Source organism: Rhea pennata, chromosome 1 (assembly GCF_028389875.1).
Source record: "Rhea pennata isolate bPtePen1 chromosome 1, bPtePen1.pri, whole genome shotgun sequence".
Lineage (NCBI taxonomy): Eukaryota > Metazoa > Chordata > Aves > Rheiformes > Rheidae > Rhea > Rhea pennata.
Window position 1 is genome coordinate 72,249,794 of NC_084663.1, and position 25,455 is coordinate 72,275,248.

At 39.1% G+C, this 25,455-nt stretch overlaps 1 protein-coding gene across 1 annotated transcript; it reads left to right on the forward strand.

Annotated features, from left to right (window-relative positions):
* The first annotated feature begins 2,390 nt into the window (after positions 1-2,390).
* On the forward strand, positions 2,391-19,446 carry LOC134137473 (solute carrier organic anion transporter family member 1C1-like). Its single transcript, XM_062570487.1, has 14 exons — positions 2,391-2,522; positions 4,764-4,905; positions 4,994-5,126; positions 7,572-7,687; positions 8,273-8,419; positions 8,535-8,633; positions 9,961-10,206; positions 11,069-11,233; positions 11,717-11,912; positions 13,436-13,598; positions 15,014-15,198; positions 16,458-16,522; positions 18,288-18,405; positions 19,230-19,446. The coding sequence occupies exons 1-14, from the start codon at positions 2,391-2,393 to the stop codon at positions 19,444-19,446; spliced, it is 2,124 nt and encodes a 707-aa protein (XP_062426471.1).
* The last annotated feature ends 6,009 nt before the right edge of the window (positions 19,447-25,455 follow it).

Consider the following 25,455-nt stretch of genomic DNA (forward strand, 5'->3'; position numbering starts at 1 on the left):
CTGGAAGAGCAATACTCCTGAGCCAGCAGGCTACCACCTGCTGGCTGGCTTCACACTTTTCTGTCTGCATCAGGCAGTTTTTGCCCCCAGAAGATGAATTTTACTCCATTTTTCTTCTTTTTCATCCTTTGTTTTGCCTGACACCCTAACCTCTGCCTGTCAACACTTGTTTCGCTGTTTGCCACTTTCTTCTTAGCCTGTTGTTTCATACTGCTGTCACTCTCAAGGACTGTCCCCCCTTCTTATGCCTTCACAGTCCCTCTCCAAAACATTTTCCTCCATGGCCTGTTAGTATCTTAACTTCCTGTGTTAGTTATGGATACTTAACTGCCTTTATGTTTTCTCTCTTCTACTTCTCATTTCTATCTTCATGTTTTTCTGCATTCACTCTTTCTTTCATTACAACTAGTGTCAAAGTTTTGTGGTATCTTCAAACTCTCTAAAAAAAGCTACTTCTAAAGCCCTGTCACTAGTGATGACCTGCTAACCCAGCATCTTACTGAAGCCCTTAATGTATCCTTATAAGAGGGAGAAACTAATCTCCAGATTAGGTGGGTGTGCCCAGGTTTCAGAGGACCAGATGCTCAGAGGTATTTTGAGTACTCACTGCCTGAGTCAGACACACAGAGAATCTTATTTTGTGAACATTTCTTTTAGTAGCCACGCAGGCTTGAGCTAATCCTTCCTCTATTTCTTGTTCCCATCTGTCTGGGGAATCAGGGTGTGTGTGTTGGGGGGGGGAATTATTTTTCATTTAGATCAATTTTTGACCCAGACTTACAGTACAGTCACAGAAAGAGTGGCACTTGCTTGAGTGAAGAGTGTGGGAAGCAGATATGAGCAGTGGGAAAGGAAATGAGTTATTTATGGCAGCAATAGCACCTAAGGACAGGCTGGTGAACTTAAGCCTCAGAAACTTTTAAACTGTTTAAATCATTGCTTATTTGTTTTAACAACATTGAGGCTTGCCCCATTTGAGTAAACAAAATTGTTCTTCCCCACTGTGTATTAGAGCAATGCCTGCCCTTCAACTGCTCTGAAAAATGTTACTCTGCCATATGACCTGTAGCAGAGCAATTTGCAAATGCAGCTGGACTTCTTCCAGCATTGGAAAAGTTGGTCCAACTTTTTTTCAGCTCCATTCAACCATGGAAAACATCTCTTTGTATGCTTTTTTCCTCTCTCTACTTCTTCCTTGCTCTTTTCTCAAAGGAAGAGACTACTGTGAAAGGTGAAATAAATCAGTTCCTGTGAGCTCTGATTCCTGGGCTCTGACTTGGGTTCATTAGTTCCAATATTCTCATTTCCTCTGTGTGTCAAGATCTGCAGATCTGAAGAATGGTTTGTTTCAAGTGATCTATTTTCCCAGAGGGGCTCTGCAGTGGCTTTTGGATCTTCCTTCAGAAATCTGTTCTGTTTGTAGTTGGAGTTGCACAAACGGGCAAGTGTTTTCATTCTTTAAATAAACTTTGCAATTAGATACGTAAACTTCCCTTACAGCATTTCACAGAAGTAGTCTCCTTTTAGATTACTTATCCATCCCTCCAGTATAGAATTCTAAACAGTCAGTAAAGACAAATGTGAAGTTTGCAATTTTTGTTGCAATAAAATCAAATTCGACTTAATCATGCAACTAATCTTTCAACAATAAAAAGTTCTGTTATTTTGAAAGAGGGAAAAGATTAGTCTTCTGTGGCTGCAGTATGTGCTCTTCACAGGGGAACTGGAGCAATTCTACTGAACTGCTGAATAGTAGTGGGTCTCATGCATAGATATAGATATAGATTGCATTCTGCAGACAGAAAGATACTAAGGATACCTTGCATGCCATTGCAAGAAGAAAGAACCTCTGAGCTCCTTACAGGACCTTAGGTAGCTGAATTAATTACTTCTTTTTGTCGTTAAGAATTGTTTGTGCCAGACAGTGCAAAAGAATAAGCAGGATGAACATAGATGGCATGGTGGCATCACAGATCCTCCCACAGTGCTGACTGACCCCTAATCTACTCGGCCAAAGAATGCAAAACTTCCCTCAGACTCCCTGTTCTTCAGCACTGATCTCTCTTTAAGTTGTTTTTGGACAGAAGTGCTCTCTCTTAAAAACACAAACACAAAAAAAATGGAGAGAGAAGGGGGAAGAACTATTTTATTTAAAAAAAAGAGAAGTCAAAACAAGATACTTCAGAACTTAAGCAAATATACACTTTGAAACACCCAAGTCATTGAACCAAATCCTTTCCAATGAAAAGATTCAATTTCAACATCTCATCATTTTCCCATAACTGCTGTTTCATCAGACAGATTCTTACCCAACTTTACCTTGACATATGTGTTCCTGCATTTATTATCGTTTTCTCTTGGGTTTAGATAATTCATTAAAGAAATCAACCATGACAGTGGAAACTGAATCCAACCATGCTGATGACTCAAACAAGGAAGCAGAACCTGCCCAGCTTTTGGATGATGAAGCAAATAAACAACTGCCAGTCAAAAAGAAGACTTCTTGTTGTACAGGCCTGAAGGTTTGGTGCCTTATCAATATCACCACAAATTACTGCTGTCATATGTTTAGAAATGTTGTTCAAGATATGATGTGGCAGATTACTTCATTCTTGTTCCCCCAATCTTTTCTGAAAATGAGCACACACTGGAGAAGGGTTGGATCTTATCAAACTTTGTCCTAAAGAAAATAGAAATTCCTGAGCTAACATATTTACTCTCAGGTTAGCCATACTTAAGCCTCCTCCTTAGTCACTCAAGAGAGGTAGCAATCTCCAGTGGAAGATTTCATCCATCCTAAAATAGGTGGCAAAGACACATTGATGTCTGGAGGCTGCAATTGTCCCCCCTTTTTTGTAGGGCCAAAATGGGGTGACACGACTCCTATTCCAGGGTTTTTAGCAAATACTAAGGTCTTTAGGCCAAGCAGTCCACTGATTCACATGAGTACCTGAGCTTTCAGAAACACACCGGAAGAGTTTAATTCATTGACTGAACAAAGCTGGTAGACTAATGAGAATTTTGCTTTCATATTAGAGCCTTAGGATTTATCGTTTCTGGCTGAGCTGTAAATACTACAAGGGCAGGATTCCTGTGACAGTGATGTGTTTGGGTCTGCATCTTGGCTAGTTCCTGAGCCAGCTTCATCTCAGGTTAATTCTGTAGGCTCAGTGGAGCTGTAAGCGAGGACGCAGTCTGCAAAAGAAAGATTAACAGAAAAAATAGGAAATTGTAAATTGCTCAAACATTCGGCATTGTTTAGCTATGGTACTGGGCAAAGGTTGTCACATTTTCTATTTTATGACTCACTTTTGCTATCCATATACACCTGCAAAAGTAGAATCTGATCTCTCTGGGAGAATTGTGGGACTAACTTTATCACCACGCACACAGGCAATGCTGCAAGGCAGTGAACCTGTAACTGCGTGTCCTGAGACTCCCTTTATAGAATTGGAGTTTAATAGACACAGTATCTTTAAGGGTAAAAAAGGTAAATTCCTTTCTACTTCACCTTCCTATCAAAGGGTTTTATGGTTTACATTGGCACTGTGTTTTCAAACCCAAAACACCTAGGTCATTTCTGTTTGTGTTTTCATGCTTATCTGCAGTTTGTGATTTCAGCCAGAACTCGAGAGAGATCCTTGCTGGAACCAGGCAAGAAAGGTGGTTCTCACTGTCTTTTCTGCCAGGCTGACTCAGCAAATATAACACATATCAGGACCAAGACCTGTACTTGCAATTTTTTTCCCTTCATTCCTAGACCAAAAGAGAATAAATATAACTATTTTCAAGCATTTACTGTCAGGATTGGCATTATTTCTTACAGTCTAAGGTCTAAACATGTATTTCTTTTCCTTACTCAATGTTGTATTGTATTGTAACTTTTACCCAGGGAGCAATAAGTCTATTTGTTTTTAGTCGCTGTTGAAATAGTTGGATAATATTTAAACAGACTTAGTTTAACTTGTTATCAAATATATCTATTTGCAAAAGCCACAATATGTGTTAGTGGAAGCAACTTTGAAATTACAAAGAATATTAAGCTTTCCTTTATGAGGCATGCAGTACACAAGCAACATAGCTATGATGTATATATTTAAAATATATCTAAACAGACATACATCCGAACGAACAAGCCTAAAGTACGTAACACATGGCCAGCGCAGAAGGTAGTTGTGGCTAAGGTTCGTGTGAGATTAGATTAATTTCAGTAAATCCCTGTTGATGGGGAATTTTAGCAGGGGCACATTTAACATTTCTGTGACATCTAGAAATCCCACCATTTCAGCTACCCAACCCTGGGCCTCAGCACTCTAACAAACTTCATCACTGAACATCAGCAAGGTAAGCAGTCCCCAGGGAGTTGTTTGCCACATTTTAGTTCCACAGTCCATAGGATTTCTGCCTTGGAAAACCTTTGACCAACAACTCAGGAAAGATCAAGCTTTCTGGCCATCAGGATGGCCAGGGCAACCCTGAACACAGGTAAAGCAGGTGGCTGCTCTCAGCCTAAGGTCAGCCCTCCTCAGCAGGGGAAACCAGAGCCGGGAGCAAACCTTACTGAAAGACTGTCAGGACTCTCCGTGGCATTAAAACATGTGAAAATTCACACATAATGTTGTCGCTGGCATTGGATTAACAAAGTCAACCCGAGTAAAATATATACTGTAATAATTGTTCCGCTCAAGTTTAAACTTATTTCATCTCTCTATGATCTGCTTCCCTATTCTTACCTCTCATTTTCCATCTTCATCTTTCCTCAGGTGTTTCTCGCTGCTTTGTCGTTCAGCTACTTCTGTAAAACGTTGTCTGGTACAGTCATGAAAAGTTCCATCACTCAGATTGAAAGAAGGTTTGACCTTACGTCTTCTACAGTTGGTCTCGTTGATGGAAGTTTTGAGATGGGTAATGGATATCCCATTACACAGAGCAAAATTTTCAGAGCAATACGAGACACAGCATCTGATACTAATTTTTGTTCTTTCTTTTTTAGGTAATTTGCTCGTGATAGCATTCGTAAGTTACTTTGGAGCTAAATTTCATAGGCCTAAAGTAATAGCCTTAGGATGCTTTATTATGGCTTTGGGATGTCTTTTAACAGCGATGCCTCATTTCTTCATGGGATAGTAAGTACTAAACAAGATTAATTTGGGTAACAGAATTTTGGAGTTAGATACTGCTTTCTGGTTTTTGAGCAAAAGCTGGTATATATTAAGTCCTAGATTTCCAAAGATCTATGGAATCCCATCTTGAATAAGACCCAGCTATCTCAACATACATCAAATGAAAACATAATTAATCATGTGACACATATATTACTGTACTTTTTGTATCTAGTTGGAAAAATAAGGTTCCTCCAAGGTAAAAATTCAACTTTAGGCAAAAATATGAAAATCAAAATGCTTTAATTTTCAGTCAGATTTGTTCTGGAGTAGAGACAGAAAAGGAAATTATTTTAGGAAATCATTATATATATACACACACATATATACATTTTATATACTATTTATATATAATATAACACAATATAATATAATATTATATTATAATAATAAATGTTATAATATAATATAATAAATATTACAATATATAAAAATAATATTTATATAATATATATAAATATATATATGCAGAATATATATATATATGCAATATATGCATATATGCATATACATATATATAGATATATATACACGCATACACACACACACACACACACACACACACACATATATATATGGCAGGAAACAGATCCTGATGAAAATCTTTGGAAAAATCAACTTTCAAACAAAAAAATACTGTTCTTTCTTTGAAAGTCTTCAGCCATCCTACCATACTAGTGCTATTGCTTTAAAAAATTATATAATCATCCTGAATGGCTTACTCTGCAAACACCTTATTGGGGAAAATCAGTGGTAGTCTAGGAATGTTGTATCACTAAGTATTGATAAAGATGTCAGGTTTATGTGGGCAGGAAAGTAAACCATTATCAATCACAGTAAAAGTATTAAGATACACCTACTATATAACCCACCTACATGATTTCCAGACTAAGTTGCAATTGGTGCTGTTCTGAATAGGATCTCAAAGCTTTGAGCTGGTAGCTTCGTACTGGGTGACAACCCTACCTGAGATATGAGTTTATTTATAGTAACAGGCAACTCTCATGCAAAACCATGGCTTCAGAGCTAAATCATTGAAGAAAACAACCTACAAAGGTGCTCATTAGAAGAAATCCAGCTCCCTGAAAGAGGCACCCAGAGCCTGGTTGCAGCCTCGGGCAGCCTATTTATGAAACCAGTTCTGTGCTCTCCCAGGGCAAATAGCAGTCCCTCACACAAAGAAGCCTTTCAGCTTCAGCGAGAGTTTACAGACGAACCAATGCTCATAGAGCTGGTCCCAGGTTTTCTTTCCTGTTCCACATGGTCATGGCTGGTTAAACTGATTTTCTGTGTTCGGTTAAAATAATTTTTGTGCTTCTTCTCCAGATTCAGAGAATTACTGTGTTCTGCTTATATATAATAATGTTTCTAGCCATAGCTCTGATACAGTGGAACTATACAGTGAGACATATTTCTGTTGCTTTATTAGGTGTAGTATATCAGTTTTAGGTGTACTTTTATAAAAAGAAAACTAAAGGGTACATTTCATCACAGTGGTGGATTGTGCACCATTAGATTTTTAGTTTCCCACTGCTTAAGTCAAGCTGTGTGTGTTGTCTAAACTGGGGAACTCATGAAGTTTCTCATGAGCTAGGGACTGAATTTTTCTGAGGAAATTGGTGTGTAGTATCTCCTGAGATGAACACTCTTTGTTTCGACCTGAAAATAAGACTGCATGGTCTAGCAGTCTAGTTTCTAGAGGTAGAAAGTATATTTTATCATATTGCTTTGCCTGAACTAACTGTACTTTGCACCTCAAGGGCTAGTATGTGGGAAGATCACTGTGCTAAAACAACTGGACTGCTTCTAGCACCTGAGCAGCTCAGCCATCTCCCCATAGCATTACCTGCACCTTGTAAATACACTCAAACAGTGCCTTTTGGAGATTAACTTAATCCACCCTCTGCTATACAATGGCTCCTTCTAAGGCCAATGCCAGTTAACAGGCCAACAGGTACCTCCGGAGGATGATTTCTCCCTTTCCCACTCCCCAAGACTAGTATCTAAGATAAAAAGGGGGACTCTCACTCCAGAGGTTCTCCTTTGCTCCTTGTCTGTGGGGTCAGTGTAGGGAGCTGGCTTGGGCAAGACCCTATATTTTGACACCAAAAGTTCAATCCTATCATCTCAACTATTTTCAAAATCCCTCTTGAAATTTCCAGTTTAAACAGCTGTGTCTTCTAGATGGTTGTTTAGATGTCTTCTAACTCTGGTTTGCTCTTTATTTTAGTACTTCAGTTTTCCATATTTTAAAAATAACCCTTTCTTTTACTCTTTCATTAACACTTTGGTCTGATATTAAAAAAAAGAAAATCCCTTTACATAAATAGCAGTCAGGTGATTGCTACATACTTTACTAATATTTCCGTAGTAAACACTGCTTCTAAATGTGCTGTTGTGTGTTTCCAGTTATAAGTATGAGAGGGCACCACGTACAACATCTTCTGTCAACTTAACTTCAGATGTAAATCCTTGTTTACTACAACAAGATGCCAACAAAACTTTGTTGGAAGTCTCACAACCAGGTAAGGAAGTGTAAGTACAAAGGACTGCTGGAAATGCATGCAAAGAGAATTAACCTCCAAAGAGATTTAGGGACTCAAGACCCAGGGAAAAAACAAACAAAAACAAAGCAAAACAAAAAGAATGGCATGAAGGGAGCTGAAGCTGCACAGCATTAACCATAAATGAATAGAGGTTTCTATGATTTCACTTATAAATATGGAGTATAGCTGCCATTCATTTTGCTTTGCTAAGTTCTGCGCCAGTGATGATCTCTAGCTTCTCAACTTAAAGATGTAAGTTATATGCCAGATAATATATTTAGGACAATATCAATCTGGCATTGTTTTTTAATTGGGGGGGTTTTTTGGAGGTGGGGGGGGGGGGGGATGATACCTCTATCTTTAGAAATCAAACATGATGAAGGTTAAGGTAAGTGTTACTAAAAGATATAATGGGATTGACAGCCTTGTCTTAATATTCCCTAAGGAGAATGTTGTTAATTCCTTACATAATGATAATCACTTTATGTGTTTAATTTCATGAGATTTGTCACCATTTCCCGTTCAACTATTCTGTTTTGAAGATATAACCCTCATTATGTGCAGGCTGTGAAAAGGAAACTTCATCATATATATGGATATATATCTTACTGGGAAACATGCTACGAGGAATTGGCGAGACACCAATAACACCACTGGGCATTTCTTACCTTGATGATTTCGCTAAGGAAGAAAATGCACCTGTATATATAGGTAATCTCAACATAAAACAACCTGAGAGGTTCTTGGCATAAGAGATAAATGATCTTCTGCAGAAGAAATTGTTCAGCTATTAAAGCATACTTGCATTTGCTTCATATGTTTTCAGCAAGTTTGCACACAATAGCCATGTTCGGCCCAATATTTGGTTTCCTGTTGGGATCACTATGTGCAAAATTGTACGTGGATATTGGATTTGTGGATTTAGGTAAGCAAATCAGAGGTAAAGTAAGCTAGTACATAATAATCAATTTGCACCACCGTTGGTAACAGATTCCTCTATATATCTGTGCAAGTTTTTACTATATTCCAAGATATTGTTGGAAGTTTGTTTTGAGAAGAAAGATGTAATTAGACAGGGGATGTATTTTAGTTATCTGCTTTAGGATTAAAGGATTAAATACATGCTTAATTTCAAATATTAGTAACAAGAACTCTCACTAAACAAAGATGTTTTACTAAATGCAGGTCTTAATGAAAGGGTTTTGTTGGCATAGATACTTTTCAGTTTTGGTGAACTACCTCCCCTTTCAGCTGGGCATTTTACAATATTTAGAATTCTTTTAATGTTTGCAATATATTTATATTTCTTTCTTGCTTGAATGAGAAGAAAATGCATGCGATCACTTCTGCAAAATGCCAGAGAAGGCAGCGCAACCTCCACAAGTAGTGATCATGGCCCCTTATCCTGTTCTTACACTTACACTTACACTTGGGAGAGGCAGGAACAATTCATGAGACCATATTTCCTGGCCAGTCCATCTTCCATTTCACCTGGCAAGCCAGGGATGATTGGGCAGGGTGGACGAGCAGAAAATTTTCAGGAGCTAATGCATCCAATCACCAGCAGCAGGTGATCCCATTTTACTGGTAGGAGGAAGAACGTGAGCTCTTCAGGATCCTATACTTGGATAGATGGATTATTTTATGTCTGTCCTGTGTTAAGCCAACATTATATTTTACCTAAGCATAAGGACATTGAGCCAGTTCTGATCACACAGTGAAAATTCTTATAATGTTGGTCCACCAACAAGCCTGAAGGCACATAACAGTCAAAAATACAACAAACTACTCTCATCTTTCTTGTAATACATAATCAAGTGTAATTTCATGGCTAATCTCACTGAAGTCAAAAAGAATCTACTTACTTAATACTGACCTACACAATTCGGGTAAGCAAAGGACAGTTTCATTAGAAATGTCACATCTTAAAAAAAGGATCCAATGTTTGGGGCTTGTCTGCCACCCATTTTGGATTCTTAAGTATTAAGTATTCTTAAGTATTAAGGACTTCTGTCTTGGACTTTATACCAGTCAAAACAGCAGTCAGCATGTGCCAGAGGAAGGCAGCTGAACCATAACACCACCCAGGGTGTGATTCCTGATGCCTTCATTGAATGAAATGTCTCTTATTAGATGACTATCTTTAGCATTGAGAGCCAGACACTGTCAAATGTAGTTATGTTTGCAAGTAAAGAGTGGATACTTTCAATTTATTCTTTTAAGTAACTCATTTCTGTCTTACTCAATTCTAGAAAGCATCACTATAACCCCACAGGATTCCCGCTGGGTGGGTGCGTGGTGGCTTGGTTTTATAATAGCTGGAACAATCAGTCTCCTAGCTGCTATTCCTTTCTGCTTCCTGCCAAAGAGTCTGGAAAAGCCAGAGGAAGCCAATAATGACAAAACTTCATCTGGTCTCCTGGAAGGGATGGGAGCTATGAGGAAGACACATACTTCTGTAAAACCTAAGACAAAAAAGTGGACAGCAATATTGAAAGGCAAGTGTTTTACACGTTGTATAAATATGGAAAACAATTGGTACAGTGTACACCAGGAATGTGTTCTGCCAAATACTTTGCCTCCCCAGCACTTCAAACTAAACCAGGTAGCTATTCTGAAGAAAGGACGTGTCTGCTAGCAATTGAAGACAAAGAGCACCTTCAGAACTGTGAGGATCATGCATTCATTGCATGAATGACAACTACCTCTAAAATTTTGCACTAAAATAGATTAGGATTGTGGGAATTTTTTTTTTATTAGAACCTAAAGAAAACATAAGAAGGTTCCTTTGGCAATAAGGAAAGCCAGATTATTTTTTGATCATCACAGAGCTCACAGAGACTCTGAAGCACCTTGCTTTTTGAAGAAAATACAGCAGGTTTGAATTTCAGTGCTGGCTGAGCAGTCCTTAGGCTAGGAAAGTGCAGACATAGAGTATAAGGAAGAGATGGTTTTGTGTCATCAAGAAAATTCTTCTGTCTTTGCTCAGATCTCACTGGAAAACATGCCATTGGGCATCTCAACCCTTAGCCTTGAACCTGTGATGATATTCATGTGAACTTAACTCTTTGCTGTGTGAAAACTCGTGTCATGTGTGGATCTCACTACAGGACCGAGGCCTTAATCAGCAGTTCTGTCTGCTTTTAAGTTTGCCATTTTGTGGGATTCTCTTCTCTTATCTTGATCTCTGGTATTTCATTTGAGAACCAGATGTTGCTTTTAGATATTATGCAAATGAAGATCCGTATGCTTTGCACTTGGACATCTGAGGAAAAAAAATTTCCCTAAATTTCATTGATTACTCACTAGCAATTATGGCATGCATCTTTCAAAGCCAACTCATGTATCCCTTCCTTTCAGATTTTTATACTTCCCTGAAAAAAGTCTTGAGTAATCGATTGTACTTTACGCTCTTGTGCAGCTCACTGTTACAGTTCAGTAGCTTTATCGGTTTCTTGACTTACAAACCAAAGTACATGGAACAGCAGTATGGACAATCTACATCTAAATCTAACTTTCTCATAGGTGAGTGACACTGCGCAATGACTCTGTGTGTGCATGGGGAGGAGTTCAGGCACGCTTTTTCTGGGACTGAATTCCTTGTAGAATAGACTGATGTCTCTCCTGAAGCTGAATTGTATGAAGGCAGCGTACAAACTACCCCTTTGGTGTCTGTGGGACCAGAATAAAGGAAGAGTGTCCCTGCACTCAAAATGTGGAATGGATGCGGTGTGGGAGTTTCAAATGTTGCAATGTCTGACGGTGGGTGCTTGGGGTGGAAGTGGGAGCCAAAGCCTGTATGAGGTAGCTGGGTGTGCAGTAGATTTAAAAGAATTAGACACTTCAAAATATCATGCCAGATATAGGGAACAGGCTGAGCAGGCAGCCACTTAGAGTCATCAGATACAACATACAGCTGTCTTGGACATTGCCCCAAGGACAAAAATCGGCCCTTTATTATGGTGCAAGTCTCTTATTTTAACGTTCCTCTTCTATAATCTCTTTCAGGTTTGACATCTTTACCTCCTATAGGTATTGGGATTTTCCTAGGAGGGTTCATAATGAAGAAGTATAAAATGAACATCATTGGAGCAGCCAAGTTTGCATTTACCATGTCATTTTTGGGCTTCCTGCTTACACAGTTGCACTTCTTTGTGGGTTGTGAAAACCATGTAGTGGCAGGACTGACAGTGTCCTATGATGGGTGAGTGTAAAATAGACAACACATTTTTCTTAATAGGAGTAAGGAAATAGTCCAAATTATACATTATGGTATCAAGGCTAAAATAGGAAAGCACTTTTGCATTGCTTAGAGGAAGTGAACTCCACCAAGTGTTATTGTTGTAGTTTTATCAAAGAGAGGAGTGTGAGCTTGCCAGAGTACAGCACTGGCAAAAGTTCAATTACAAACATATTAGTGAAAGTACATTGTTACCAATGTAGGTCATCTGGCTGCTACAGGGGTTGTTTGGCTATTTCTCGTACTTTATACCAGAAAGGATTTTCTAGCAAAGTGTGTCAAAACTTGGTAAAAAGGTGAAATACATGTAACAGAGAACATTCATAGCATATCTTGCACAGAGATGGAAAGATTGGGATATGCTAGATTCTCAGTCTGCTATAATGCAAAATGAAGCTTTTGTGCCCACTAATGATGTTCACTAGAACCTGGATTCAGAAGTTACTGGCTGCTTTTTTTTTTTTTTTTTTTTTTTTTTTTGGGGGGGGGGTGGGAGAATAAAGCCATCAATCCAGGGAATGTGTCCTAGGATAAGGCTCTCAGAGGGGCCCAGAGGCACTCTAGCATGGCTGTACAACTTCTGGGTTAGCACTGCCTCATGTCCAGCCAGCTCAGATTCCCTCATAGCTGATATGAATTTGTGGGCAGCTTCCTGAAGGTTTACCCTCAACTGAATAATCTGTCACCACAACTCATTTATCAAACCATACTGGTTCAAAGCATAAAATGTGGAACCAGATATGCAGGATGCAAGGAATTTTGACATTTGTTGGAAGCTGAGGATGAACTGTCTGCCACGTGCCCTGTACCTAACAGTGTCTTCACTAAGAACGCAAATGGTGGAACATGGAATATACTCAGTAAGCCCTAAAATGAAAGAGGTGGCAAACATATGAGCCATACTCAGTATGAACCTTACTCCAGAAGGCAGGAGATGAAGGAAGACACCTGTGTTACAGATCTCACTACCCAAAAGATGGCTGAAAGTAAAAGGGAATACTCCAGTCCTCCAGGAGGAGTTAGGCTAAACTATAAGAGGGGAATATTTCTAATGGTGAAGACCAGGAAATATAGTTTCCATTGTCGATGCTTTTTACCAACAGTTAAACAAACATTTGACAAGGCTCTCTTAACTGTTGCTAGCCATATCTACGATTAAGGGATAGCTTAGCTAACCTGTCAATGCCTTTCAGCTTTATTTTCTTACTCTTTTCTATCTGTACCTGGAAGATAAAATCAGTAGGAGCATTATTTATTGTAAAATTCTTTATAATGTAGTAATCTTAATATCAGTGGAAGTCAGATAGAATCTCAAGCAAAGAGATTGATACTGTAGAAACTCTATTATTAAAACCTGTGTCCTTGGCATGTGACCTGAATATCAGAGTACTGACACTGTCAGATAGAAGGGAAAGTCAAAGGGATTAAACTGACCTTAGCATTGAATTGAAAGTTGTTCTTACACCTGTCTAAACTTAACTTCTAAGCAAACCCATTCAGCACCATGAAAATGCCTTATTTTCTACCTGCAACTCTGACTGCAAATGTGCCACCAACGTGTGGGATCCCGTGTGTGGAGACAATGGAATTACATATGTTTCAGCATGTCTTGCTGGGTGCACGACTTCAGAGGGACATGGAAAGAACATGGTAAGAACTTCCTCCAGTTTGTGGGCATTTTTTACTAGCTTACTTTCTATATAACATCAGAGATTTAGTAGTGTCATACATTTAGAGGAAACCGAAGGTACTGAGGAACAGTAAGTAAAACGTTTATGATCTCTGGCCACAAATGTCATGGAGGCCATAGATATTTCCCTGAGTTATTACACATTAGGCTAAAAAAAACAAGCCCTTTGTTGTAGATGCTAACTTTCATCTTCTGTGGACTGAACATAGAGATGGAAAAAAAATAATTCAAAGTGCTTATATCTTGTCTGCGTCCGTTGCCCATAATTTGGCTTTCATAGACCTGATCTTGGCTGCTCTGAGGTTTTCAGCCAAGAGTGGAAGTATACTAACATAGCTGCCCTCTTCCCTGGTACAGAGCATTAATGTAACTTTTGCATAAATATGAACAATGATTTGAGGGGAGGCAGCTTGTTTCTATGTGAGACTCTGTCTGGCACGGTGGGATATGGCTTATTTTCCCAGATGGCTGAGCTCTGCTTGGCAGAGAGCAAAACAGTTCCAGTGCATGGATATACGGCTTCATCGCACTGTAATTCTCGTGTCTTCTGATGCCAGATGATCATCCTAGAAAATACATGGTCTAGGGCATTCTCTTCCATTCAGAGATATTTTTTTCTCCAAATGATTTTTTGTTTCCAGATAGATTATTATTGGTGCCTACAGTGATCTTTTCCAAGAGATTCTCTGCTTAAACTCTTACAAGTTGAAGGAGGGACAGAAGTAGGGCTCAGCAGGATCTGTGAGACTGGGACTGTTGCCTCTCACAGAAGCCAGCCTGTGTCTGTAGAGACTGAGGTTCATGGTGCACAGCTCCCCTCACCTCAGCAGACCTCCATGCCTCTCAGTTCCTGATTAAAAGGGGGGTTGTTGCTCTCAAACTCTCAATACAACTGCTGCTGACCTCAGAGCACTGCATGAGCTATGACTTGGCAGGTAGCTGATGCTTACAGCTGCAAGGTACCTCTGTAGCTGATGCACCAGCTTTAGCAGGAGAAACCTATGACTTGGGCGCTTTTCACAGAGATAAGTCTGCTAATAGGTAGTGTAACCCAGCTGCAAAAGACACCGATTCCTGAGCCTGCTGTTCGTTTTCGACTCCCCTACAGGGATGCAAAGGCTGAGGCCAGCCCTGCAGGTGCTCCAAGCACCTCCCAAAAAGTGGTGGTAAGTCCATTGATAAAAGCACAGTGCCAGGGAACATCCCTTCCTCCTCTGAGCACTGTTTGTAGGAAAGAAAAGAAGCTGCTGCTGCTCCTCTAATGTAAACGCGATAAAAGCAGGGCGCTTAGAGGCTGCAGCCTCCGCCTGTGCCAGGTGGTGGGATGTGTCACCACACTGGCAATGTCCCACCAAATCCCTCTTGTGTCTTTCAGCTCTTCCATAACTGTAGCTGCCTGGAAGCCAGCAGATCACAGTGGGGAAATAACTCTGCCACTTTGGGGCAATGTCCAAAAAGTGATACCTGTTCAAGGAACTTTATTTATTATACAGTAATACAAGTCATAAGCGGCTTTTGTTATGCCTTGGGAGGCATCCCAGCTTACATGCTGATGTTTAGGTAAGTAAAAAAGTGAGTATACACCAATGGTAGAGTCCTTCCAGCAGGAGGACTCATTTTTTTTTTTTTTTTTTTTTTTTTTAGAAACAAAAACTCTCTCGCAGTATAATATATTTTCTTTAATGAGTTTTCTCATTTCCTACTTGTTTGCAGCTGGTAGTATTAAACCTTACTTTGCTGCTGTTTAAGTGTGTTGCTTCCAACTCGTCCATAATGGTGTCTCTTATAGGTATCATACTCCTAGGTTTTCCAGAACATGTCTTCTTTCTCTGTTTGGATATTTTGGTCACATGGATTTTGAAAACACTGTACATTTGTCAAGATTCCTGGATGTGGAGTAGACCTAACAGATCATGCTCACTGGCTGTCTGTAAATTCAGGACATATGAGGCACCTATGCACATACCTTTTGTGGTATACAGGTTCAGGGATACCAGGATGCAATCAGAAAACATACATAAACTAGCATATACTTATCAGTAAACTGAAGAGTAAGCTCTCTCAGAGAGCTTACTTTTCTATTTAATGTAGAAAAATACATTAGTGGAAAATTTAATGAGAGCCCCAAAGGCACTATGTCATCCTAAATGAGTGTGGAAATCAGAATGCAAACTCCCCCCTCCCTCCTTCCTACTCATTGCAAGACAACTTTTTGAATGTTGTCCATGTTAATATTTGTAAGATGACAGACTGGATGTATAATGGATTCAAGATCAGTGCTCAATTCAGATGCTTGGAATGTGGTTCCCCACGAAACTGATGGACATACTGCCAGACAGTTTGACGTAGTTCAAGATGTGGCAGTTGAACAGTCTGCTTTGACAAATGTCATTTGAGAATAAAACGATGCTGCAATAATGCATCTATATGTAGCACTTCTGCCTCAGAGCAGTAAGATATTTTCCATCACACAAGTAAAATACTTCTCATCAAGTGAGAAAATTTGTGCCGGTGACTTAAGATAGCTGGGGGCCATATTTCAGTAACCCTAGGACAGAGAGTGTAATTATGCCTTTAAAATTTCATCACTTCAGTGAATGATTAGTAAATGGACTTTCTAAGAGATATGTGATGGAAAACAATAAATTGATTCACCATTCATCTCTTTCAGCAGATGTCAGAAGCACTCTCCTCCTGAGAGCTTCAGCTCAGCGTTCTATGATTAGGAGTGTTAAATCCAGGGGAAACAGCATCAGTTTAACAGGCATATCTAAGCACTAAGTAGGCAAATACATCTTATTTATCCCTCTTTCTTTCAGATGTGTCCAACCAGAGCTGAAATCTCTTGCAGTTGGTCTGTACACACTCATTGTGAGAATGCTAGGTAAGAGAAATTACTCTAATTAAGATGTTTGCTTCTCTAGCTTTAAATGACACCAGTGCAGCCACCATTTGTAAACCATATATATGCTTGAAATTGCTTTTAAATCCTGAGTTATTCCTGAAGTCCAACATACCATCGAGAGTTCACTGTGAAAACAACTGACACAATTTTGAAATGTTTTGGTCTGCTTATTAAATATTGTTGCACTTGGGAGCACTGTGTTCCAAAATGGAAATGAGTTTCTAAGCAAAACTAAAATATTATCTTAATTACCACTCAACTGATAGCTTTTCTCACTGAGGCATACTGCTGCAACTAAGAATAAAGGGAAAAGCTGTAATAGGACTTTATTCGACAAAATAAGAGATCTCACAGCAGAAAGTGCTGTCCCTGCTGAAACTTTGGTTTCATGATACACAAGTGCTTAGATTCTCTTTCCTTTTTAGCATGCTGCAATGTGCTTTTTTCCTTTTAATCTAAGGATTGCTAATGAGATGCATTGCTAATGAGATGGTTAATTAAGATGCCTAGACAGACAGGAAATCATTTATCTGTTTGATTCCTTTTATGTTTTCTTTGTCAATGGAATAGGAAAACCAGCATTTTAGAAATGTCGAGAAACGTAAGTGTGAAGAGTCAAGCCAGATGGATTTGCTGTGAAGCCTAAGATGTCACCAGCAGCTTACAAATGTCTACAGTCAGAGGTTGATTAGGGCTGTAGTCAGTACTGGGGATTTAGATGAGACATTTTGAGACCGAAAGTTGTACCTACATTTTGTCCTCTTGTATTCTCCTTGTCACACAATAAGCGGGGCAGATTATCTGACCCAGAAAATTTTCTGACACTATGCCAATGGAATCCCATTGGCATTGGAGCTTTGCTGGCCATGGGAAGGGGAAAAAAGTCTTATGAAAAAAGACCTAGCCCCTCTTACAGACTTCTGCTTGAGCATACCAGGACAGCAAGCGGCTTTCCTTGTAGAAGTCACGGCCATCAATTTGTGAAAATTTCTGGTGCCTTGGAGTGCAAATCTTCTGTACTCCCCTATCCCTCTCTGGGGACATCCAAAATGAACATTCCTCTTATGCCCTGGCTGCAGGACATCATGATCATCACATAGACCTCTATAGACAGATTATTGAGTTCACACTCACAAGAACCCTGTGCATGAAGCAATGTGCAAGATTATAAGCCTGGTTTTACAAAATAAATCATTCCCTATGTAAGAATGCAGGGTGTCTGTGTAGGAAGAAAGTTAACATAAAATACGATTCCAATATGTATACTTGGATCTGCCTCTTCATATCAACTGCTTTTGGATAGAAATATAGGGTTAGTTTAGGCTGTGAGTAGAACGCACTGTCGGTTCAGTGCTACATACACAGACAGACCAGCTCTCTCCTGTAAGAGCTTAACATTTGTCCTGAAAGCCAGCAGCGGCTCCAAGCACTGTGTTGGAGAAACCAGTGTGCTGGAGCAAGCAATGTGTGAGATTACAAGCCTGGCCAAACCTCCACCCTGAGAGCAGTTTCCCAGGAACTGACAATTCACATGGCATAGAGAGGGTGTCCCAGTTATTCTGAACGTCCGCACGAAGTACTTATAAAGGAAAGGAACATCTCCACACAGTCTCATCCTCCACCGATGCCGCTATTAGGGTTCACGATGGGACCTGCCGGAAAAAAAAAAAAAAGAAAAGAAAAAGAAAAAGAAAAAAAAAGGTGTCTTGAGTGTCTTGAGACATTTCTGTTTGTTTCATTGCAGCTGGGATTCCGGCTCCAGTTTACTTTGGTGCATTGATTGACAGGACGTGCTTGAAATGGGGAAGCAAAAGCTGTGGGCAGCAAGGGGCTTGCAGAATATATGACTCCAATGCTTACAGGTAAGGTAAATTAGAGCACAAAGAGTGAGTCCCATGCCTATCCTCACTGCAGATGATAGACACTTCTTGTTTTATTATATTATAACATATGGCACCACTGATTAAACACTAGCCAAATGCTAACGCTGGACTTAGATTTACATCAACACAGAACTCCAAAATTGAGAAGTCTTAGGATGACAAGGCATGTCAATGACAAGACCTTTATGGAATGAAATACATATATATATATATATACACACACATATGTGTAAAATATCCCTTGAGTTGTTTTAAAAGATCTAGGGTTGTATGATTTGCCAGTAAGAGAGGAAAGATAGATACCCAAATTTACTTTATTTGCAGGTAGTTTGTTCATGCTGGCAAGAATGGTAACTTTGTGTATGGCCACACTTGAAAGAAAAACAAATGAAAAAAAAATCACATTAGGCAACTGAGAGCATTGGTTAAATACAAACAAAAACTGTCTCCAGGAGGAACATTCTCTAGGTTTCTTCTTTTTCACTCAACCCTTGACTGCTTGTGATGTGTTTTTTATTTTTATATAAAATAGCCCAACATGGGGCTCTCCATCTATTTCTAGCCCTGAAAAAAATCTCAGACCTTAAATTGATCTCAAAATCTTTAAGAGCAAAGAGAACAGGATGGAAGTTTCACTCTCCAACTGTTTTCATTGTATAAATTTTTTAGCAGGTGTTTGTAATAGCAGTTTATGGCACTATTCAGAGAAAGTGAGTTTTAGATTTTTTTTTCCTAAGCTGCTGTTTTTTTTTTTTTTTTTTTTAGAAATTAAAGACTAGCACTGTCTTTTATGCTCTTCACAGATATTCCTACCTTGGCTTATCAGCGTTGCTAAGAGCTCCTTCCTACTTGTTAGCAATCCTTTTCTTCATACAGTTAAAGAAGCACTATCAAGCTAAGAAATCCAGATCCACAGAAAATGGAGGAAGAGAAGATGCTCCTATGAATAAAGAAGATAATTTCAAGAGCAATGAACCTCTGACAGGTTCTCCTGAAGCAGAAAAAGAATCCTGTATTTAAGGGGCCATTTAAACCAATGTCACTTGAATCAGGGCACCTGCTTCTAGAAACAGCTCTCACAATGCCATGAGTAACTAAACAATATAGGATAATACTTCTTTGGAAAGTGAAAGCGGTAAAAGACTTGTAATCAACAGCAAGAAAAGCTTGCACACAGGCACGTTTCTCTTTCAAGTATGAGTATATGTTCCAGGTTACCAATAACAGGTATAACAAGTTACATGAGCAGAGTCAAGTTCTCGGTTGACAAGGAAGGGAAATCCCACCTAGTATGACTGATAGAGCCGATCTGCAGTTAAGGGTGTTGGAGATGCCTGCTGGTGGAACAGCCACCTCCCCATGGCCCCACAAAACCTGCCGCTTGGATCCTGTGGCCAGAGTCCCACCGGGGAGCGGCAGACTGGCGTCCAGCTGCAGGGCTCGATTTCTTTAAATTCAACGCAGAACTCAAAATAAAAGCAAAACCTGTAAGTGAAGCATTCCAACCTCAGTGAAATAAAGTATCTCAACTATTTTCCATTGCAAAATTGGCAAAATTTGGCAAAAGCAATATTTTCCCAGACAACATTTTATCTTAGTTCAGCTGAAAACATTATGTGTAGCTATAACCACAAATAGGTTGCTATAAATGAAATAATTGTTTTAAAAGTCTCAAAGTTGTAGCATTGTATTGAAAGTTAATTTTTTTAGTTGTGACTATAAAACGTAAGAAATATTCTGAATTTTGTAGTGAAATTATTTTCTAAGGAAAATCTATCCAGTGAACGGCACTTTATCCAAAGTGGCTTTTATTGCTATGCCATGTAGTAACCAGCAGAGGACACTCAAAGAATAGTATTACCTTTTCAGCAACTGCAAAGGTTTGAAATACTTGTCATACACAAGGTCCCTCCCTTTATTAACAGCATTCATCTGGGTTGTCTTGCACCTTAAAACTTTTAGCTCAAGCCTTTAGTTCGTATTTTTAGAGTCGCTTTGTATATTTGTTGGTTTGAGTTCAATATGTTTGTAGCAATTAGCCCTGGACAACTGTTACTACTTTAAATAAAAAGATATATACTTGAGTATCATTTCACAGCAGTAACTGAGTTCTCTGGTTGATACCTCAAAACCGATGCTCAAGCTACAGTGGGATATGGAAAATAGATAATACACAAAAGCACATTGAACAAAATGCTAAGCTGAGCTGTTACGAAATAACAGTGTGGGTCATCATAGTAGTTCATATAGTAGTGACTACAACAGCTAAAAGGAAAAGAGTGAGACCTTTTTCTAAGTGAAGTGATGCTTACTGGAGGCAGTGTGTCTCTATTTATCAAGACTGCTATGAGTTTTTGCATGGGATTATCTAAGACTTGCACTTGCAAACCTTTTGACATACCCAGATAGAGCCCTAGGAATGGCCTGAATGAACGAACCACCTCACCTAGTTATCAGACCCTGGAATGAGTTTTGGTAGAAAAAGAAAATGCAGCTGTTTAGTTCTGCGTGATGTCCTCCACTTTGTCCAGATGACGCTTTATTCATATGCCTGGGTGCATATATGATTTCCTATGGTGACTCCAAAGCAGGAGTTTGGGTGAGGTACTTGAACCTAAGATCTGCAACCTTTGAAAACACATATTTTACATGTCAAAATATACCAGTTTTAACCAAAAACAAGAGCAAATTCTGGATGAGAAATTATGCAAATTATGCATGAGGAATCAATGCCACTAAAAGAAAAGGTTATCTGCCTGCAGCAGATTTAGGAAGCTATTTCTCCAGGCTCATGAGGTCAACAAAGTATAAATAAATGGGCCTCTTTGGGTACAGACAGGCAGATTGGTACAAGAAGGTCATAACCCGTTTATGGGCTTTTCCCCTTTTTTGTGGAAAAATTGTTCCAGTTGGAGTCAGAGTGCAAAACCAGCTTTGGGTGCTGTAGCAGTTTAGCAGCTACAGTACAGAGTAACACTTTGAATCGGTACTAGCTTTGAAAAAAATAGTATTCTTCCATCTGTCATTAGAAACTGCACTGGTAGGGCTTGTGGAGATCATGGTGGAGGCAGAGCATACAGGACACTCTGGTTGTATTTTGTCTCACACTGCAACTCTGAAATTAATTTCTGTGCTGTGCCCTGAGAGCACTCGGCACACGAGGAGCACTGCAAACCCATACACGTGTGCACGCAAAACAACAACCTCTGCTCCAAGGAGCTTGCAGCTGTGGTCTAGCGCAAGAGAGGCAGGGCGAAGCAGGAACCCTGCAAGAAATGATATCACCTGCTGCTCAGTATGCTCAAGAGGGTTTTGCAGGTTAGAGATTATTTTTGAGCATCTTTGCAGTTCTAGGAGGAAAGCCTGGAGCTTTTCTCTCTGCTGCTTTTGAGAGGAGAGGAATTACTCTGAGAGAAGATGTGCGTGAATGCATTTCAGTAGCAGTCTATCACAGCAGCCACCGCTTTTACACATTGAGGATGTGAAATGAAATACCCAGGTCTACTCTTGTGTTCATCACTGTAAATGTACACAGAGTTCCCTTACTTATCTCTTGGGAGAGGCAGGGCAGTTTTATTCAGGTGCCTTCCTGTAGGCACTGAAGTTTTGAAGTTAGCAGCAACGCCTCTAAATCCAGAGGGGTCCTTTAGGATTAACAAAGCTGAGAGCTGTTGCCGTAATTGTTTGATTGTTTCATTTGTTTGTTTGGGGATTTTGTTGTTGGTTTGGGTTGGGTTGGGTTGGGTTTTCTCTGAAAATAGTGTGGGAAAACAGGGTTTGTCTTTCCTATTACTGCACAGGAAAGAAGCTAGATTGTATCTCTCCCACTTAATAAAAAAAAGTTGATTTCCAAAAAAAGGAAAGGAAAGGAAAGGAAAGGAAAGGAAAGGAAAGGAAAGGAAAGGAAAGGAAAGGAAAGGAAAGGAAAGGAAAGGAAAGGAAAGAAAAAAATACTTCTAGAGCTGTGCATGCTTTGATTAAGATGCTTTTAGGTGTGCATCTACATTTTAAGGCACAGCTAAAACCCCATAAAACAAGTGATTTGTCCAAAGCTGTCTGAGGTGACATGAACTTATGACTGAACCAACACAAAACCAATACAAAATGAGAAAGGCACACGCAGCTTTTATGGGGTGTATACTACCTCATGGAGGTAATCCTAGTCTTTCTTACCCTGAATTAGATCCACAAGCAACAAGATGCACTGCAGAGACACATGGCACAAAACAAAGACAACGACTTAATCTGTCAATTTTATCTGGTGACAGATTATCAGCTGGTGCAAATCGGTGCATTGTAAATGACTTCTTCGATGATCTGTCCAAGTCGACAAATGGGCTCATTAGTGCACCGCTGAAACACTGTTAGCGCTCCATTGAAAGTGTTACAGATTAGTCCTTTTCCTTCTTTTTTTTTAAAGATTCGTAAAACATGTTTCTTGGCAAAGTGACCATCTGTCACATATTTTATCCATAGCAGCATACTATCAGAAGGTGACTTTAATCCAAAGTATATAAATTTTCTTCTCTAATAAAATTATTGAACTTTTAACAAATCCATTAATTGTATGCGGCAGTGTGAAGTATTCTGGCTAAATGTGAAAAGCCCAGAGACAGGCTGTGGGAATAGTCATGACTGCAGCGAGCGCCCGGTTGGATTAGGGTCATCATCCTGACAAAAGATATACCTGTGATGTGCTCTACCTACCCCAAGGGCAAACATCTCAAATTTAGCAGGCTCTCTCTTGACGCTTTCCAAAAGTGGCTATTCAGTTCAACTTGCTACATTCAGCTGGCATCTGAGCAGTTATCAGTTACTTTTCAAAGATACGTAATAGTGGTCAGTAGTAGCACTAGTTTTCTTAGTGTACCTTCCTTTTCATGTTTTGTGGAATTCTTTACTTCCATACACTAAGTATTTGCTGATATTCACTTGCAAAAGCTCCTAGTCTCCAACTATTCATCCTATTTTTTTATTTTTTTCTTCTTCAAAACAGATTTTGAAAGAAAGTTCAATAGCTGACTCATTTCTGAATCATAATTAATTTCAACCCACTAGTCGTATTTTAATCCTCATTTTAATGCATAGGATTTAAAGCTGTTTGTTGTTTTCATAGACTTTATGAAGGCTTTGAGTTGGATTAGAAACAGTGTGGAACGTAAGAAATGCTTTTGCAGTCCAGGTCTCACAACTATCATTTTTCCAGCCCTGCGTAACAATTCCCCCACTGCTGTAAGAAGTTCAACATCTGTCCCTCAATACAGATGATTTGATGATGGCACCATCACATTTCATCATGTTCTTAATATTCTCCAGACATTTAGAGGTCTAAAAGACCTGGTATTGGGTGAAATGTGATTATATCTTTCTGTTAATAACACTGCTCAATGAGAGATGCACTTTGCTAGCTTGCAATCAAATTGGACTTGTAATAAAATGCCAGAACTGGTTATATAAAGGACAACATACATTTCGTTGGAAAGAACAGCAGTGAACACATAGAACAAGTAGATTCCTGTCATTCCTAAAAAGTCTCACTCTGAGAAGGTTTCATCAAAGTAAAATATTTTTAAAAAAGAATGGGTGGATGGGCAAAAATTCAATACCAGAATGTGATTTTAACAAATAATACAATTTAGGTAGTACACTGTTAAATTCAATTTGTTTGAATTGTTAAATTCAAATCAGTGTACTACCTAGATTATATTATACCCTAGAACAGCTGCATTTGGTGCAGTTATCTTTCTATAGTGCAGAGAGTAGAGCTGAGAAGCCTTTGCAAGTCAGCAGCTGTAAACTGTTCTTTTTAAAATTTGAATTAGGTGGAAAAGAGAAAATAGATGGGAATACAAGGAAAAACGATCTATTACAATAGCCAGACTAAATTATCAGAGCCAATTTTTGACAATTTCAAAGAAAATCTGCAAACAATTCAGGCCAGTTGATCCAAAACGGCAAGCTCTCAGTAGGCTTTGCCTGTAGGATGGCAATCATTTGTGTGGCACAGCAGCAAATTACCGAACTGTGCAATTTCTAGTTGAAAAGGAGGAGAAAATCACGTGTTAAAGGAGTTGCTTTCTCACATGCAATTACCCTTCTTACAAAGTGGCTGTAAAATATCTTTTACATTGAGAAATCAATGACCAGCATTAGGTAATTTTGCTCCTTTTCTGCTCTCCAATTTTTCTCTCAGATGGTGACCTCCCAGCTCTCAGCAGAAACCAATAGAAATTCCTGTATTTCCACTACAGTTTCCATTAACCTCTGCAGCTCTTAAATCAATCTTCTTTAACGCTGTATAGTCAATACAGAATGGAGAAAAACGGAGCTGAAAGTAATTGTTATATTACAGATAAGCATTGGAATGATCTGATACGAGAAGGAATGCCTTTATCTTCCAAAACTTCAGTAGAAGAAATAGCTGTTATGCTTGCACACCAAAATCAAGGTAGCTATTTTTTGCTACCTTGAAACTGAGCAAGCTGCCTTGGGATATGGGATATCTGCATTCAGTACACTGTTCCATCACAGACTTTGGGGGTGAAAAAAAGCAAGCTTGGGAACTATCAACAAAATGGCATTTTCCAAAGTACTGAATACTTTGTGAGTCAAAATCTTATCTTTCAGAGTGCTTTAGAAAAGCAGTCTCCAAAAAGCCTACTTCACTTTCAGAAATGAAAAAGGACTTCTGCCATATAAGCATTTTGAGGAATTTCATCTCAATGACTCTTCTAGATCATAATATACATATAAGAAAGTGCTTTAGGAGAGATTGCCTATTTTGAGAACATGTGGCCACAAAAACTAGAAGGTTATGTTCCTCATTATTAGTTCCTCTGCCAGGTCATTATTGAGTTGCTCTATCATTGAAAGACTGGAAAAGAAATTGTAACTTGTAAGTTATTCAGTGTTTTGAAAACATGAATTTTCTTTCTATAGTCCCCAAGTTTGCATTTCTTGCTCCAAGAATATTTTTTGCCTGGGGATATCAGCTTTGCCACCGGAGGTTCGGCTTCTAATCCATTTGGT